The sequence below is a fragment of the Peromyscus maniculatus genome, chromosome 11 (assembly GCF_049852395.1).
Source record: "Peromyscus maniculatus bairdii isolate BWxNUB_F1_BW_parent chromosome 11, HU_Pman_BW_mat_3.1, whole genome shotgun sequence".
Taxonomy (NCBI): Eukaryota; Metazoa; Chordata; class Mammalia; order Rodentia; family Cricetidae; genus Peromyscus; species Peromyscus maniculatus.
The window spans coordinates 90,832,383-90,850,668 of NC_134862.1; the positions used below are offsets into that span (position 1 = coordinate 90,832,383).

The window sequence follows — 18,286 nt, forward strand, 5'->3', positions numbered from 1 at the left end:
AAAAAAAAGCTATCCTGTGTCACACATTGCCTGGAGGAAATGGTTCAAATTTCTTTTTTCTTTTTTTAAATTAATTTATTTTATGGGTGTGGGTGTTTTGTCTGCATATATGTTTGTGCGGCACCTGTGTGCCTGGTGCCTGTGGAAGCCAGAAAAGGTGTTGGATTCTCTGGAACTGGAGTTGCAGACAGATGTGGATGCTGGGAATTGAACTCAGGTCCTCTGGATGAGCAGCAAGTGCTCTTAACCTCTGAGCCACCTCTCCAGCCCAGGCTCGAATGTCTTATCCTGGCAGATGCCACGACGTGGCTTTCTTCGCTCCTTGCTTCTTCTCTTGCTCCATTCCCTAAGCACTGTTCATATTAAGCACACCGCGGCTCTAACATGTGCTTAGGTGTTCAGCCCTTCCCTGCTCACCTGCTACGTTTTGGCTCCATGTAGCCAGTACAAAAACTCTACCACAGAAGGTTTTTGTTTACACTCCTGTTACGTTTCCCCAACTCCTTGATTAGGCTGTGAGTGTGACAGCTGGGCCTCGTCATCACCACGCCTCTAACTTGGACGCCGCCGCCGGGTCACAGAGCTGCGCTGTCACCAATCACAGCCGGGAAAGAAGGCAGAGGCGCAGACACGACCCCTCCAGCCCTGCAGGCGGCGCTGTGGCAGCCGCCACCCTCTCCCCGGCTCCGGACGGCTCCAAGCGGAGGCACCGCCCCCTGGGAGCATGCCTCCTGCCCATTGGACCGGCGCGGCCGAGGCCGACCAATGGCGTGGGCGCTAGCGGCCTCCCTCTTTCCGCCGCCGCCGCAGCCCCGCGCCGTGGGCGGTTGCAGGAGGCGGTGGGCTGCCGGTGGGCCGCGCTGGTTTCCCCTCCGTGGCCTCGTCTCTCGCTGCCCGAAGCCGCGATGCCTCAGTTCCAGACCTGGGAGGAGTTCAGCCGCGCGGCCGAGAAGCTCTACCTCGCCGATCCCATGAAGGTGAGTCGCTGGCGGGACGGCCCCGGGGCTGGGGTCTTCTCTGCCTTGGCTGCGCCGTTAGCACGTCCGGGAAGCAACGTCCGCCCTCGAGCCTCACCGCGCCCTCCGTCTCCTCCCGGCTGACCCGGGGGCCCCGACAGCATCCCTAGGCAGAGCCTTTTCCGCAGCGGCGGACTCCACGGCGGCCTCCCCCGAGGGAACCCCTAACTTCCGCCTTGGCTTTGGTTGGTTTACGTGTCGCTGAGGCTGGGGCTCCTCCCCCTGCGCCTTCTCTTTCCTGTCCGTCACTTATTTGGTGCCCCTTTCTCTTCCCCAGAGGCGTTTATACAGTGGTGATAATGTTATGGCCCCCACTCAGACAGCCTTGGAAGGGCCCCGGTCGGGACTCACCTGCCCCACTCCCCAGGATAATGGGGATTCTTAGACTTTCCTGTGGGTCAGTGATCGCTTTGAAACCCTGAGAATCTTGCACTTAAAACTCTGGCAGAAGTGTTCCTTATACCTCAGGCAGAAGTGTTTGCAAACGGCTTCTTTCCCCAAAGCAAATCTCCCCATTCCCATCTCACCAATTCAGAATAGGTTCTGTGAGAGACACAGAGGTAAATTTCACCATCCCTTAAGGATTGTTGAAGGTGCGGTAGATACATGTATTATGAATATACCCACGGGAGAAAAAAGAAAATGAGAAGTAACTAACAGATCTCAAGAACCGGGGCTCGGGGCTTACTGTATGCCTTTTGTTTGTTTGTTTTTCTAGACAGGGTTTCTCAGTGTAGCTTTGCGCCTTTCCTGGATCTCGCTCTGTAGTCCAGGCTGGCCTCGAACTCACAAAGATCCTTCTGGCACTGCCTCCCGAGGGCTGGGATTAAAGGCGTGCGCCACCACCGCCCTGCTCTGTATGCCATTTCTAATGACCCACATATAACACGAACTGTTTTTAGAGCTCTATATCGGGGCTGGGGAGGTGCTTAGCATGCAGAACTCACATAGAGATGGAAAGAAAGAACCAGCTCCCCAAAGTTGTCCTCTAACCAAACACTCGCCCAAAATAATAGTACTAAGTAAAAAAAATTTAAAAATACATTGGTGCTGGAAACTTGGTTTTTGTTTGTTTGTTCAGAGACAGGGTTTCTCTGTGTAGCCTTGGCTGTCCTGGAACTTGCTCTGTAGACCAGGCTGGCCTAGAAATCACAGAGATGCTACTTCTGCCTCCCAAGTGCTAGGATTAAAGACCTTCACCAACATCACCCGGCTGGTGCTGGCAACTTGTAATAGCAGTACTTACTACAGGTATTTTTTTTTTTTTTTTAAATAAAGAGCATCTTTAAAAAAGATTATTTCATTAATTATTATGTATATCAGTGTTTTGCCAGCATGGTGCCTACAGAGTCAAAAGAAGGCATTAAATCCCCTGGATCTGGAGTTGGGGATGGTTGTGAGCCACCATACGAGTGCTGGGAACCAAACCTGTGTCCAGCCGCAGCAAGATAAGTTGCTATTATAATAATAAGTGGTCTTTGACCCAGGAAGGGAATGGTGGTGTATACCTGTAATCCCAGCATTCAGGAAGCTGAAGAAAGGAGAAGAGAGAATTTGAGGTCAGATTAGGCTACACAATAAGATCCTGTTTTAGGGAGAGAGGAAGAAGAGGAAGAAGTGCGTTAGAAGGAAAAGAAGAAGGGAGGGGGAGGAGGAGGAGGAGGAGGAATGAGCCGGAACAATAGAAGACCTGAATAGACAGTAGACATTTTGATCCATCCTTGTTTATTTTTAAGACATCCTCTTCCCACCTGCCCAGATGGGCCTCTTTAACTTACTATGTAGTTGAGAATGATCTTGAACTCTGGATCTTCCTAGTCTAGCTCCCCCATCCATCCCCTTCTGTATTTTTTTGAGAAGAGGTATTGCTGTGTTAAGCCCAAATTGCCCTTGAACTGAAGGTCCTCTGCAGCAGCCTGTTGCTGGAATTACAGGCTTGTGCCACCATTCCTGGCTTTTCATGGTGCCAATGGTTGTAATTTCATTTCTGTTGCTATGACAACACCCCTGACAGACAGCAGTACAGGGGAGGAAGGGCTAATTGGGCTTACCATTCCAGTTAAAGTCTAGTATTGAGGGACGTCAAGGCAGGAACTTGAAAGCATTACAACCATAGTCAAGAGCAGAGAGAAGTGAATGGAAAACCAGGCTGCCTGCTTGCTTGTGTCCCCTGGTTCTTAGCTGGCTGGCTCTGCTCCTACAGTTCAGGGCCCAGTAAACAGTCCCACATGCCCACAGGCCAACCTGATCTAGATAATCCTCTTCCAGGCTCCCTTCTAAGATGAGATTTAAAACTAATTATTCTGTTATTCTTAAATTGACATTAATAGTTCGTCAGTTTTATTTACAAAGTGATAATAAATAGTGAAATAGATTAGGTATTTTTGAAATGGCAGTTTGTGATGGTGGCTTCTGGTATCGACCTGGTTCATGTTCCTTCCCCTTGCCATTTCCTCAGTTGAGCAACGTGCTGTAGGGTGGTACGGGATTCTGTCCAGAAGGGCCTGATACCGACAATAGTATAATTTTTTAATTTAGTGAAAGAGTGGGGAAGAATATACCAGCACCCAGAGTGGCTATATTTTTAGGAATGTGGTGGCAGTTGTAGGGAACATGAAAATAGAAGTGACAGGAAGTGGTGGTGATGAAAGCATGTCTAGAACAGATAGAAAGTGGTGGTGAAAGCATGTCTAGAACAGACAGGAAGTGGTGGTGAAAGCATGTCTAGAACAGATAGGAAGTGGTGGTGATGAAGACATGTTTAGAACAGACAGGAAGTGGTGGTGAAAGCATGTCTAGAACAGACAGGAAGTGGTGGTGATGAAGACATGTCTAGAACAGACAGGAAGGGAAGAACCTTGCATTTCTACCTAGCTAGAAAATCCTAGTGGCCTATGGACTTCTGCTTCCTCGTAGCCTTCTGCTAGGTTTTCACTTTTCCCCTGACTGGAGAGGGATGTAGAGCATGAACCGCATTCTCAAGTTCCAAGATGATTTGCTCTGAGAGCTTAAGCTCAAGTACAGACCCTGGCTCTGAACCCCAGCCCTTCTGACCCTTGAAGGACTAAAGAAGACAGCTTGTCAGGTCTCGGAAGTGTTTGCTAAGATTGCGCCTTCTCTCCCCAGCACATTTCCTGTGGAGCCCATACATGTCTCCTCATCCTTTACCACACTGACCTGCATGGCTTGAGCGGAAATGCTGTTGCTGGTGGACTGAGAAAGAGCCTCTTAGTTGGGTCTGTCTTCCTTTTAGACCCTCCTTCACATTCCTGCCGTAGCTGTCTGAAAATAGAGACACTGAAATGTCCTGTGCTTAAAACCAGTTCTTCATTGATTATTGAATAAAGTTCCAAATTCCCAGCTCACTGTCTTGACTCAATCATACCCCAACCCTCACCCCATAGCTGAAGCCATAGGATACATTGGATCTTTGTTCAGAATGCTGCTTATACTTTCTCCAGCCTTCTCTCTGGGAAAACAAGACATGCGGTTTTCAAAGCCACCTCCTAAGGAAAGTGACTCTTCCTTCCCCTTTTCTCAGTGTAAACTGCTTTTATCCCTTTAGTATTTTCACAGTATTTTTTTTCTAGGACTCTTAGTTCATTCTGCTATGTCTGATTATTTTGGTTTGCCGAACTCAGTGGACAAGGAGCCTTGAGTTTTTGTCTGTGACTCCTCTGAAAATGGATACCTGTCTTGTAGCACCATTAGCCCCATAACTCTCCGTCCCTGTGGAAACAATGAGTATATTTTAGCCAACAGTTAAAATCCTACATTGTTGCCTTGCTTAGTTTATCTTTTAAAATTTGGTTTCTCTTTGTTTCTACAAAGTAAATTAAAAAAAAATTACAATACTGAATTTGTTCAGAGAATAGGTCAGATATTGTAAACATTGGTAGTTATTTTATATTCTGGATGAGTTTCTCCTCTGTCCTCACCTAGACAAACTTCTTGCCACACTGAAATCTATTGGAGAAATTATTTTGGCCACTCCACGTAGTTAAAAGGATATATATTTAATGGCGTAACTCACAAATTAAGTAATGGGTAGGTCGCAGGGTCTGGGGAAGGTGTAGTGCAGTCCAGCAGTGTTCTCCGGAGCTCTGCACAGTCAATCTGCACCGGTCAGCGTTCCGGCACCGAGAGCGCGCCCAGAGCGAGCGCTGGCCCATCCAGCTCTCGGGTCCCCAGGCGCCTCCCCTCGCCCCGCCTCGTAGGCGTGACAGTTGCCAGAGTCTCAATGGGGGTTGGAACTTCCAGAACCAAGCTGGAATGGCTACCCACTACATCTCCCCCTTTTTGTCTAAATAAGAAGGTTCTAAACTAATACAAGACTATATACAAAGGAATGGTTATCAAATATTGTCCAGAAATAATGAGAGATAATGACCTAGATAAGATGTAACTACAACCAATGCAAACAATATCAAGCAAGAAACACATACTAAAATCCAGAGAAGTATAGAGCATAGGTAAACAGCATGTTATAAAGATCATTCAAAGGTGTCCTATCCTAAAGAACCTGAACCTAATACTTAATATGTTCTATCTAAGATATTATATATACTAAGTTGTCACTATAACTGCTAGTCTTCAATCCCATCAAAGACCTGAGAAGGAACATAATGGTCCCTGAGAAATGATAGATGGATGCAAGCAACTTTCGGGAATCTTGCAAGAGTAGACCAAGACAGCTGGCAGCCTGGACAGTCACCTAATGTTTCTCAGCATTGTTGGTGCATTCAAATTGGCTACAGGCCTAGAGTATCTGACAGACCATTTTCAGAAGCAGGATTTCTGAAAGACCATCTTACCCTGTCTTGGCAGAGTACAGTGGTCGCTTTCCTTGTGTCCTGCTTGTCCAGAAAGGAGAGCATTGCATTTGTACTGTCAGCCATCAAGGCAAGGGCAGTTCTTTGCCCAGTAGGCCATTTTGTGCCAAAAGACAAACTTCCAAATGGAAATGTCTTAGAAGCCCAACATTCTCTCGGGATCAATTGGTGCAGCCAGGAGCAATTGTGTCTCACGTCAACAGAATTCTAAGTTATTTAAATGCCATATTCTCCAGGTCTATGAAGTGTTTGAAGATTACCTGCCCATCTGATCTATGTATCTGTAAATCTGGATAACCTAACTAACGTACCTATAGAGATGACAGGCATAGGCGACTATAAATCTATAAATCTTATCTATTGAAATAACCTAAGGACTAAGGCTTCACATAAATAAGGTAAACAGTCTATAAGCAAATGTATGGTGAAGAACGATGACTTCAAAATTGTGACAATACACAAGATATTTATAACAGAGGTAGGAATATATAGTGCGATATGCAATATGACAATAATATTAAATATATATCAATATACCGAATATCCTAAACAGAAGTAGAGCATATATAAAGTATGACAGATATAAATTTACATTTGTATCAATATAAAAATGTTTCAAATAAGAGTAGAAATATATGTACATTATAACAAATATAGTTCTGTATTTGTATCAATATACAAATTATCTTAAACAGGAGTATAAAAATAGTTTACATTTGTATCAACATATAAGAATCTATAACAGTACAAATTACAGTGCAAATTATCTAAGGTTGCTATTTTACTAAGTTTGTTTACTAGTATATACAATGATTTACCATCATATCTTATACCTATTTGTTCCATTTCTTCTCCCCCCACCCCCTTTTTTTTCTTTTTTTACAATCCTGAGTTAATATTTTCTTCCACCCCCAACCCTATAACCGTCATCCATAACCCTGAGAATTATGAAACCTAAGGGAGAAGGGGCGTCGTTTTCTTAGAATTGCTTCCTGCCGTTTAGGGGGTGATGTTATCTCTGTTGGGTACTGTGAGAAAGCTCAGATAGTTAAATCTCAGTTAGACTAACTGTAGGTTCTGCAGCAAGTTTTAGAGTAATGGGTAAGATTGTCTGAAAATCTGGCAAGAAGTGTAGTATGATGATGATTACCATGGCATCATTCTGGATTGGGTAGAGTTGTTGTTGTTGGGGCCCCATCTTCCTTCTGGTGACTTCTGAGATTGCTATTGGAAAAACTTATTTGTTATCAAAAATGGGAGGTTTGGATTTAAAGAGGACATAGCATGTAAGAAAGGATTCTGAGAAATCAAGAGTAAGCATGGAGAGAATTAGAATTTAGAAGACAATGGTCCCTTTTTATTGGTTTCCTTCTGTCTCACACCAGAGGGCTCTTCTGATATGGGACTGAAGAATCTCTTAAACTTTTCTTTTAGCAATATGCTTGGGTTTAGAGAAGGAGTGAGCCAATTCCATCTCCAAAGCCAGCTTGGCTATAATTGAATTGGAACCACAACTTTTCTAGATTGATAGAGAGAAAGATGTTAGACAGTGAGATTTTACCATGTGTAGATTGGTACCAATAGATTCTTCCTTTCTGCTGTAAACATCCAGATATCCAAGGCCTTATGAGTTTTGGAAGATGGGTATTTCCATTATCCTGGAAAGACAAAAACAGAACCCTACCCCACCCTTTGATTGTTAAATTTTTCTTACAACTTGTAGAGATGTCACATTGGTGGATGATCTTTTACTTCATCAAGGGGTTTTTCCTGTTCGAATCGAATTTTTATTAATTTTGTTGGTATCCATAGCTTTTCTTCTCCTGCAGAAACAAAGGCAAAACCCCTTCCCCAACATAGAACATATCCAGGTTTCCATTCTGAGGTCAGCACATCCTTAAAATAAACTGGTTGGTTTAGCTCAGGAGTTTTGTCTGTTGTCCAATGTCTCTCCACAGCTGTTGTTCCTTTCTCATTAGCATTGAGAAAATTCAAGGTTAATAAAGCACTATGCAGTCTATTTCTAGGAGTCATTGTCACCTGTTGCTGTTTATTTAGCATATCCTTTAAAGTTCGATTGGATCTCTCTATGACTGCTTGGCCTGTGGGATTGTGTGGTATACCTGTAACATGCTTTATATTATAATAAGCAAAGAACTGTCTCATTTTATTGGAGACATATGCTGGGGCATTGTCTGTCTTAATTTGTACAGGTATTCCCATGATGGCCATAACTTCTAATAGGTGTGTAATCACAGAATCAGCCTTTTCAGAACTCATAGGAGTTGCCCATTGAAATCCTGAATAGGTGTCAATGGTATGATGTACATACTTTAATCTTCCAAATTCTGCAAAATGAAACACATCCATCTGCCAAATTTCATTTCTTTGTATACCTTTTGGATTACTCCCTGCAGTTAATGGAGTTTGGTTATAGATGGAACAAGTAGGACATTTTTTCACAATATCCCTAGCCTGTTGCCAAGTGATGGAGAAATCCTTCTTCAAACCTTTGCTATTTATATGGTGTTTCTTATGATATTCTGAAGCTTCTAGCACATTACCTATTAGTAACTGATCAATCTCATCATTACCTTGTGCTAAAGGTCCTGGCAGACCTGTATGGGATCTGATATGTGTTATATATATAGGATGTTCCCTTTTTCTGATGATTTCCTGCAATTGTATGAATAATGAAGTTAATTCTGTATTATCAGGAATAAATTCAGCAGTTTCAATATGTAAAACAACTCTCTCTGCATATTGAGAGTCAGTGACTAGATTGAGGGGTTCTGTGAAGTCCATCAGTACCATAAGAATGGCATACAGTTCTGCCTTTTGTACAGAGCTATATGGACTTTGCACCACTTTACTTAAGTCTCCTGATTTATATCCTGCTTTCCCTGATTTATTTGCATCAGTATAGAATGTGAGGACTCCAGAAATTGGCTTTTGTCGTACAATGTGAGGAAGGACCCATTCAGTCTTCTTTATGAATTCTATTCTCTTGCTTTTGGGATAGTGGTTGTTAATCTCTCCCAAAAAGTTACTGCAGGCTCTCTGCCAGTATTCATTATCTTTCCATAGTGATGAAATTTCCTCATTAGTTAATGGTACTACAATTTCTGCTGGGTCCATTCCTGTCAACTGGCGAAGTCTTAATTTACCCTTTTGAATCAAATCAGAGATCTTTTCTATATAAGTCTTTAATTTCTTATTTGGTTTACGTGGTAGGAATATCCATTCCAATATAATATCTTCCCTCTGCATCAAAATACCTGTTGGGGAATGTCTGGAGGGGAATATGACAAGAATGCATTTAAGTTCTGGATCCACACGATCCACATGTGCTTCTCGAATTGTCTTTTCTACTAGAGCCAATTCCTTCTCAGCTTCGGCTGATAATTCTCTTGGACTATTTAATTCTTTGTCCCCTTCTAGAGTATTAGCCAAATTTTGTAGTCCATCTTTGGGTATTCCCATGATACCCAGTAAGTTGGAAATGCTTCCTAATAACTTTTGAAAATCATTAAGAGTCTTCAATCTATCTCTTCTTAGTTGTACCTTTTGGGGTCTAATTTTTTGTAGCTCTATCTTATATCCTAAGTAATTAATAGAATCTCCTCTTTGTATTTTTTCAGGAGCAATTTGCAGTCCCCAGCGAGGCAAAACTTTTTTTACTTCTTCAAACATGCTTTCCAATGTATCTAACTTTGGATCAGCTAATAGGATATCATCCATATAGTGATAAATTATGGATTGTGGAAACTTTACACGAATTATCTCTAATGGTTTCTGCACAAAGTATTGACACAAAGTAGGGCTGTTTAACATTCCCTGTGGGAGGACCTTCCATTGATATCTCTTGACTGGCTGAGAATTATTATAATTAGGTACTGTGAAGGCAAATTTTTCTCTATCATTTTCCTGTAAGGGTATGGTAAAGAAACAGTCTTTTAAGTCAATAACTATTATAGGCCATTCTTTTGGTAGCATAGAGGGCAAGGGCATCCCAGTCTGTAGGGAGCCCATTGGCTGAATTACTTTATTAATAGCTCTCAGATCTGTCAGCATTCTCCAATTACCAGATTTTTTTTTAAATAACAAATACAGGAGAATTCCAAGGACTGGTAGATTCTTCAATGTGTTGAGCATTTAACTGCTCTTGAACCAGCTGTTCTAAAGCTTGTAGCTTCTCTTTTGTCAAAGGCCATTGTCCAACCCAGACAGGTTTATTAGTTAGCCATTTTAAAGGTAAGGCAGTTGGTACTTCTGAGAGTTCAACAACAGTCGTGCTCTGTTTGTGAACAGCCTGAATGGTTGGTGACTGATTTTTATAGCATGTTATGATATTATTCCTAGAAACATGCATTGGTCTGTATTCCTTTTCTGAAAGTGTAGGAATTTTAATCTGGGTATTCCACTGTTGTAACAGATCTCAGCCCCAAAGATTTACTGCTACATTTGCTACATAAGGCTTCAGCCTTCCTCTCTGTCCTTCTGGCCCTATGCATTCAACCCATCTCGAACTCTGTTTTATCTGAGATAGGGTGCCAATCCCTAACAGTTGGACATCTACCTCTTGAAGAGGCCAATTCGGATGCCATGATTTTGGTGTAATTATAGTCACATCTGCACCTGTGTCTACCAGGCCCTCCAGAACCAGGCCATTAATTCGAATTCTAAGCTTTGGTCTTTTGTTCATTTATGGAAGTCTGCCAAAATATTTGTTTTATAGTGTTCTTTGTAAACTGTGATCCAGCTATCAAAGCTGTTTTATCATCCATTGCAGTATCGGTTTTTACATTAGGCATTGGTTTATTCAGTTGTCCTGGAGAGGAATTTCTTCCACAGTGGCAGGGAATGTTCGTACTACGTTTGGTTTGGGGGCCTGCAAGAGGCCCCCTGAGGCGTTTCCCGCCAGTAAAGGGTTGCCTTGTATATCTATTTTTGATCTGCACTCACTGGTCCAATGTCGGCCTTTGCCACATCTTCTACATAATCCAGGAGGTGGTTGGGGTCTCCTGTTTAGGCTATTCCTAGAAGGTGTATTGCTTCTAGGAGTACCCCATGTACAGTTTTTACTTATATGACCTGGTGTACCACACTTAAAACATTTGGTAACACGGGGCCTTCTTTCACCTCTGGGATTTGTCTCTCCTATCCAAGCCTCATTACTGTAGTTGAGACTGAACACCATTAGTATATTGAATCCATTCTTCCAAAGGAGCTGATCTGATCTTTAATGGTGTAAGTATTCTTCTGCATTCTGCATTAGCATTGTCAAACGCCAAGGACTCAGTTAATACTTTTCTTAATTCTTTGTCTGACACAGCTCTTGTTATAGCTCTGTTCAGTCTTTGTAAAAAATCAGTGAAGGGTTCATGCGGTCCCTGAAATATCTTTGTGTATACCTCAGTTGGTTTTCCAGGTTCTGGAATTTTTTCCCAAGCATTTAGAGCTGCTGTACGGCATAGGGATATTGTATGCTCATCATAAGTGGCTTGTACATTCCTGTCAGCGAAACATCCCTCACCAAGTATTTGATCTTGGGAGATCACAAAACCTCTGATTTTACCTTGTTGTTCTAAATTTTTTGCCTCTTCTCTCAACCAGCTTTTCCACTGTAACTGCTGACTATATTCTAGAACAGCTGAAATTAACTGATGCCAGTCATCTGGAATGATTCTATGTGAGGTAGACCACGAATTTAACATCTGTTTTACATATGTGGATTGTATCCCATACGTAACTACTGCTTCCTTTATATTTTTAAAGTCCCTTGTTGAAATTGGTTGTAATGTATATGTCATATATGGCTCGGGGTGTGTGTCATCTGCTGGCTTCTCATGGACAATAACAGGATAAGCCATTGTATGAGAGCCATTTGGAGATGTTACAACCTCTATGGTCTTGACCTTCTGCTTATTAGTTCCCTTGTCATGTTTACTGAGAGTTTCTTCTAGGGCTTGCAAACGAGCACCTAGGGTCTGTTCTAGGGAGTGAACCTCCTCTCTTGCAAGGGACTCCATATTTCTCATGGAATCATAGAAGTTTTTATGTTCCTCAGAAACACATGATTCCATGGACCTTATCCTATCAATTAACAATAATCTTTCTTCCTTATATACTGTCTGAGTAGCCACAACTTCACTCTGGAGAGTTAGTGTTCTATCCATTAAATATTCATATTTATTATCAATAAAATCAATTTTGGGTATAAGCCTGTTTTGTAAATCCTGATTAGCAGATTCTAGAGAAAGAATCTTTTTCTCTAAGCCTTCATTGCTATCTTTGAAAGCAGATTCCAGAGAATCTTTTTCTCTAAGCCTTCATTGCTATCTTTGAAAGCAGATTCCAAAGAGAGAATCTTTTTCTCTAAGCCTTCATTGCTATCTTTGAAAGCAGATTCCAGAGAGAGAATCTTTTTCTGTAAGCCTTCATTGCTATCTTTTAAAGCCTGTATCAGTCCCAATAATGATTTTTTTTTTTTTTTTGATTTTTCGAGACAGGGTTTCTCTGTGTAGCTTTGCGCCTTTCCTGGAGCTCACTTGGTAGCCCAGGCTGGCCTCGAACTCACAGAGATCCGCCTGGCTCTGCCTCCCGAGTGCTGGGATTAAAGGCGTGCGCCACCAACGCCCGGCCTCATCTTTGTTCTTAAACCAGTGTTTGAACACTGTGTGAATTATTATGATGAATGCCAAAATGGTATAGCCCAGATATGCCTTAGGAATGTCGTATATTTCCAGGAAGATGTCATTCATCATACAGGCAAAAAGGTTTTTAAACTCTTGTGAGGTAATGTTGTCGGCCATATTACACGAATTACTCAAAATTTGTTAGTCAATTTTAAGGTGTAAAATTATCAAGTACCTTTACTTGAAACAATATGCTTACCTTTCGTGTAGTAGCACTTTTCAGCCAGCAGGTGGCGTTGGTACAGCTCCGAAACAGGGCCTGCTGGCGATCTTGGCTAGAGTCGGAGGGAGATGGCGGAAATGGCGGAGATGGCGGAAATCGGAGCTAGCACTCTCCTGCCTCTTTCGCTGGTCTGGGGCTAAGCTAGGGAATTGACTAGCTGCTCCCTTTTTCGGGAATGGAACCGTGTAGGTGTTCCCTGGTTATATGGAACTTTGCAGGCGGGTTTAGGTACCCACCAGCTAGGGAGGAGACGGCGGGAGCCGCCCAGGCCTTTGGAGTTTGCCCCACGTGAGCGCCAGATATTGGAGAAATTATTTTGGCCACTCCACGTAGTTAAAAGGATATTTATTTAATGGCGTAACTCACAAATTAAGTAATGGGTAGGTCGCAGGGTCTGGGGAAGGTGTAGTGCAGTCCAGCGGTGTTCTCCGGAGCTCTGCACAGTCAATCTGCACCGGTCAGCGTTCCGGCACCGAGAGCGCGCCCAGAGCGAGCGCTGGCCCATCCAGCTCTCGGGTCCCCAGGCGCCTCCCCTCGCCCCGCCTCATAGGCGTGACAGTTGCCAGAGTCTCAATGGGGGTTGGAACTTCCAGAACCAAGCTGGAATGGCTACCCACTACAGAAATCATTTTATATTTGTGGGCTTTTGGAATTGGGGGCTCAAAGGGCAGGAAAGGGCCGGTGAGCCTTAGGGTTTTGTTTTGTTTTTTAAAGTGACCTAAACAGGAGTTACTGATAGCAAAGCACTGACTGCTTCAGTCTCTGTGTTTGCGTTCATCAGTGACAGAAATTGTTCCTAGAAGTGAAGTGTGGGCTGCTGTTGTAGAGGGGTGTGCCAATATCCAGATTATGTCACGGCTACTTAAGTGTAGAAGAGCGAGCATCAGAAAGTGTCCCGTGACACAGGCTCACTGTTCTGAGCGATTCTGGCTTTGGGAGGACGTGGACTCTTTAGGTGGACTCCCTTCCTGGTAACAGCCTCCTCCTGTGCTGCCCTGATAAAGATGGGCCTGTGCTGAGCAGTCTGAACTGTCTTCCCAGAGGACTGTGCACAGGTGGGAAGGGGGCGTGGCCTGCCCGCCTGCAGCACGCTTTCCTGAGGGATGGAGTTGGACTTTGCATTTCTGCTCCCTGCCATCCCTTCCTGTCACTTGTTTGACTGACAGAGTGCCAGGCCACCTCACAGACATTCCTTGATGTGTGTGCTGGGGATTTTAGTACATTTCTTCAAACCCCAAATACAGCGCCCACCTTTGAGAACAAAAGTTTGTTTGTTTTTAAAATAGGGGCTAGGGAGATGGCTCTGTGATTAAAATGCTCGCTGTGTGAACTTAAGGACCTGAATTTGGATCCTCAGCACCTGTGTAAAATCTGGGCGTGGTGTGCATCTGTAACTCCAGCACTGAGTGGGCAGAAAGCAGGAGGGAGACACGCAGATTCCCAGAGCTCACTGGCCACCAGCCTGGCCAGCCAGTAAGCTCTGGGTTCATTGAGAGACCCCCTCTCAGGAGAGAACATAGACAGGGCTGGGGAGAGGGCTCTTGCAGAGGATCCAGGTTTGGTTTCCAGCTCTGCACCGAGATGGCAGCTCACAACCATCTGTAACTCCAGTTCCAGGGACACTAACACCTTCTCCTGGCCTCTGCAGGTACCAGGGACTCATCATGGTTCACAGACATACATGCAGGGAAAGCACACAAGTGTCTAAACACATAAATAAAAATAATCTTTAAAAAACACAATGAAGACTAGAGCACATAGCTCTGCATACATGTGCACACATGTATCATATGCACACATCTATTTAAAGTATACATAGAACATATATAATTGAACTGTGCTGGCTTTCCCCCTTCACCTCATCTCAGTGAAGGGGTTACAGTGGGAGCACTTTCCGGTGTCTGGGGCATTTATTCTGTAGAGCTTTTGCACCCACGTGACTCAATTGTTTATGAATAGTGCCATCTGTCTATTTTTGCTGTTTTTAAATCAGTATTTTTATTGCAGGTACGTGTGGTTCTCAAATACAGGCATGTTGATGGGAATCTGTGTATCAAAGTAACAGACGATTTAGTTGTAAGTATCCATTTTTATTTGTTGCAGGGGGGTGTGTGTGAGTTGACCATTGTTTGAAGTTCTTTATGGAGAGTTCGTGCAGATGACCTCTCTAGGGTACTTGCTGTGCATGCATTCCATAGTGAAGACTTCATTCTAGAGCGGTTCTTTTTGGGTTTTTGAGACAGGGTTTCTCTGTAGCCCTGGCTGTCCTGAAACTCACTTTGTAGCTGGGCTGGCTTCGAACTCAACAAAATCCGCCTGCCTCTGCCTTCAAGTGCTGGGATTAAAGGTCTGCACCACCACCACCTGGCCTGAAGCTGTTCTTTTAGACTCAGGAAGTAGCTGAGCTTGCTTCGGGAAGGCAGTGTACCAGCAGTGGCCCAAGAGCCACTTCTTAGGCCTTAAGCCAGAGAAATGTAGAGATTTAAATTGAGCAGGTTTCCTTTCTCATGGTGAGAAGTCCATTTTATATAATTGTTTGTTGTTCTTTTTGAGTCAGGGTTTCATTGTGTAGCTTTGGCTGTACTGGAACTCACTATGTAGACTAGGCTGGCCTCGAACTCACAAAATGCTAGGATCAAAGGTGTGCATCATCATGCCTGGCTCCATAAATGATATATTTGAAACCAGACCCAGGGCTTGTTGCCGTTTCTCCATTGGTCCTTCCCTGCCTCTGGCTGGACTCCTGTGCCCTCCACCAGTACTGCTCCTGATGTGAACTCACCATGCTGTCATTAGTTCATGTTCATTTGATCCCCTCCACGTCCGGTGTGAAGACCATATTCCGTGGGAAGTTTTAGCACTTGTAGCTTTGCTCTATGTTTGCCTTGTTCTTCTGTGTTCCCGTCTCTGCTCATTACTAGATGTTTCCCCATAAATACCATCTTTTACCAGTATTCTGGCCTTGGTTATCCTTTTGTATTGCTTCTTCTAGAACAGTCCATTAGATTGACAGCTGGTACCTTCTGTATTCATGTCTGCTTACAGATTTGTGTATTTGACTCCTATTTTTCTTCTGAGACTCTGACTAACTCAAGTCAAGTGACATTACTTAATGCACCCTTCAGAGTTAGCCTTTCCAGAGTGGCACCTATCAGCTCTTCATCTGCTCCTTCTGGTCTGTGGTTAGGCATGCTGTCACCCACCTGGCCAGAAGCCTGGGGATGGTATTTGGTCCCTTCTTTTCTTTGGTGGTTATGCCTACTGTTGGTTTATTTGGAAAGTAGCATTTTGATCTCTTAACGTGCCATACCTACACTGGGCTAGGCATTCGGACTTGCTGACTCCAGCCTCTTCCGCCTCCTGCTCCTGTCACCGGCTCTCCATCTTCACTGATGCTCTCCTCAGATGAGGGCCACACTGGTGTATTAGAACCGTCTCAACATGCCGTGCCTTTCTTTAGTTCATCCTGTGCACTGCCAGTGATCTCTCTCTCTCTCTCTCTCTCTCTCTCTCTCTCTCTCTCTCTCTCTCTCTCTCTCTTACACACACACACACACACACACACACACACACACACACACACACACACACACAGAGTTTCCCTCCCATTTTCCAAGGGCTGTCCACACACTACATGTGCACTACTACTGAGCATATCTCCAGCCCCGCCAGAATGATTTTTAAAAGTGAAAACTTGATTGTTAACTCCCTTAAAAACAAACCCTTTACATGTCATCCTCAGGTCCCTCTGATGTGTTTTCTGCATTAGGAAGAGACCGGTCTCTCCAGTAGGAAATACATAAATACAACTTAATAGTAAAAGTCTTGTAGCCCATGCTGGCCTGAACTTGCTATGTAGCTGAGAATGACCTTCAGCTTTTTTTTATTAATTTATTCTAGGTATGTGGGTGTTTTGCTGCATGTATGTCTGTGTACCATGTGCATGCCTGGTACCTTAGGAGGCCAGAAGAGGGGACTGGAACTTATAGACAGCAGGATTTAACTTGCCATTTTTGAGATGTTCCCTAGAGGAGTTTCTGTACATTTCATCTGCAGCAGTGGCATTTAAAGTAATGTAGGGAAAGCAATTGTTGGATGCTCAGTATGACTCCAGAGAGAATAGAGCAAAATAAGGGCAGACAAGACTCCCAGATATTTGACCACTAACCTGCTTCCCTCATTACTAGAATCTAGCTTTGCTTAGTTTTTATGTCTTTACATTTTCTGACAGTGTTTGGTGTACAGAACAGACCAAGCTCAAGATGTAAAGAAGATTGAGAAATTCCACAGTCAACTAATGCGACTTATGGTGGCCAAGGAATCCCGCAGCGTCTCCATGGAAACAGAATGAATGGTTTGCAATGAAGAAGGCTGTTTGTATGTTCTTGGGAAGTAAATAGCTTTTGAAACTGAGAAAGTGTTGGGAAGAAAATATTTATGTAACTGAGCTGTTGAGCTGAGAGACCAGCCTGTGTTCTAAGGATTGCTTTAGACAGTGGGATGTCAGCGCTTTCAGTTAGAAAACCTTTATTTTTGGAAACTGAATAAGAAATACCTTAGTAACTTTTTGCAGATCCTTTGATGTTGGGCAAATATGTAATTATTTTTCTGATAAATTCATATCAGCAATTTGTTGATGAATTAACAAGAAAAGTTAGTTCTTTCTAGATTGTGTTTAAGAGGAAATAAAATGTAACCTTTTGCTGTGTTGGTATGTTTCTTTTGGAGCATAACATTTGTGCCGTTTATAATAAACTTGGCAGCTGAGGTCACTGCTCTGCAGTGCGCATGATCGGTGGGAATTGCAAGCCTGCTGTACCTTTCTTGCCAGGTTCAAACTGTGTTTGAATAGAAGGGATATGTAGCATCAGCTTGCTGAGCAAAGTCAAGCTGTGAGTCTGACTTTCGGTTACTTGAGTGCACAGGCAGAATGATGGTGACTGTGACGGAAGGAAACCACGCTATGCAGAATATTCATCATGTAATTCCTGCCTGTGGTTGCTCAGAAGGGTAAGGATTATTCAGACTGAACTAAAGTATTAAGCATAGCATGCCTCTTAGAACTGTTAGGTTTCAGTAAACCAGAAGTCTACTCTTTCATATTTAGCCTGTATTTGTCATCTGATTTTACCACCTAAATGTAATGTCCCATGTTGTCTGCTCAAGAGTAAAGTGAAGAAGGTCCTGCACTAAAGTATATTTTGTAAAAATTTGTCATGTTAATAACATTTTAACTTGAAATTTTTATTTTAAGAATTTTAGCCTGTTTTAGAAGTCAGTAAATAAAATATAAGCATACTATTTTTGTTCAAGTTTTTAATTTCTTGTGTATGTTTCTTTCCTTTCCTTCTCTTTCTTTAGCTAGGGTCTCACTAGCCCTGGCTGGCCTCAAACTCACAGAGATTCACTTGCCTCTGCTTCCCAAGAGTTGGGACTAACGGTGTGGGCCACCATGTAGCTGGAAGTTTTCCTGTGTCCCGCCTGGGCCCTGCAGTCAGGATGAATCTCTCCTGCCTG

At 43.3% G+C, this 18,286-nt stretch overlaps 1 protein-coding gene across 1 annotated transcript; it reads left to right on the plus strand.

Annotated features, from left to right (window-relative positions):
* The first annotated feature begins 607 nt into the window (after positions 1-607).
* On the plus strand, positions 608-18,070 carry Srp9 (signal recognition particle 9). The gene is made up of 3 exons (XM_006988596.4): positions 608-977; positions 14,777-14,845; positions 17,001-18,070. The coding sequence occupies exons 1-3, from the start codon at positions 906-908 to the stop codon at positions 17,118-17,120; spliced, it is 261 nt and encodes an 86-aa protein (XP_006988658.1). The 5' UTR covers positions 608-905; the 3' UTR covers positions 17,121-18,070.
* The last annotated feature ends 216 nt before the right edge of the window (positions 18,071-18,286 follow it).

Bases quoted from the DNA above. Each gene is read 5' to 3' on its own strand.
- Srp9 (XM_006988596.4), top strand. From the start codon at position 906: ATGCCTCAGTTCCAGACCTGGGAGGAGTTCAGCCGCGCGGCCGAGAAG. The intron at 978-14,776 runs GTGAGTCGCTGG...TTTTTATTGCAG, and splicing joins ACCTCGCCGATCCCATGAAG to GTACGTGTGGTTCTCAAATA. The intron at 14,846-17,000 runs GTAAGTATCCAT...ATTTTCTGACAG, and splicing joins AAGTAACAGACGATTTAGTT to TGTTTGGTGTACAGAACAGA.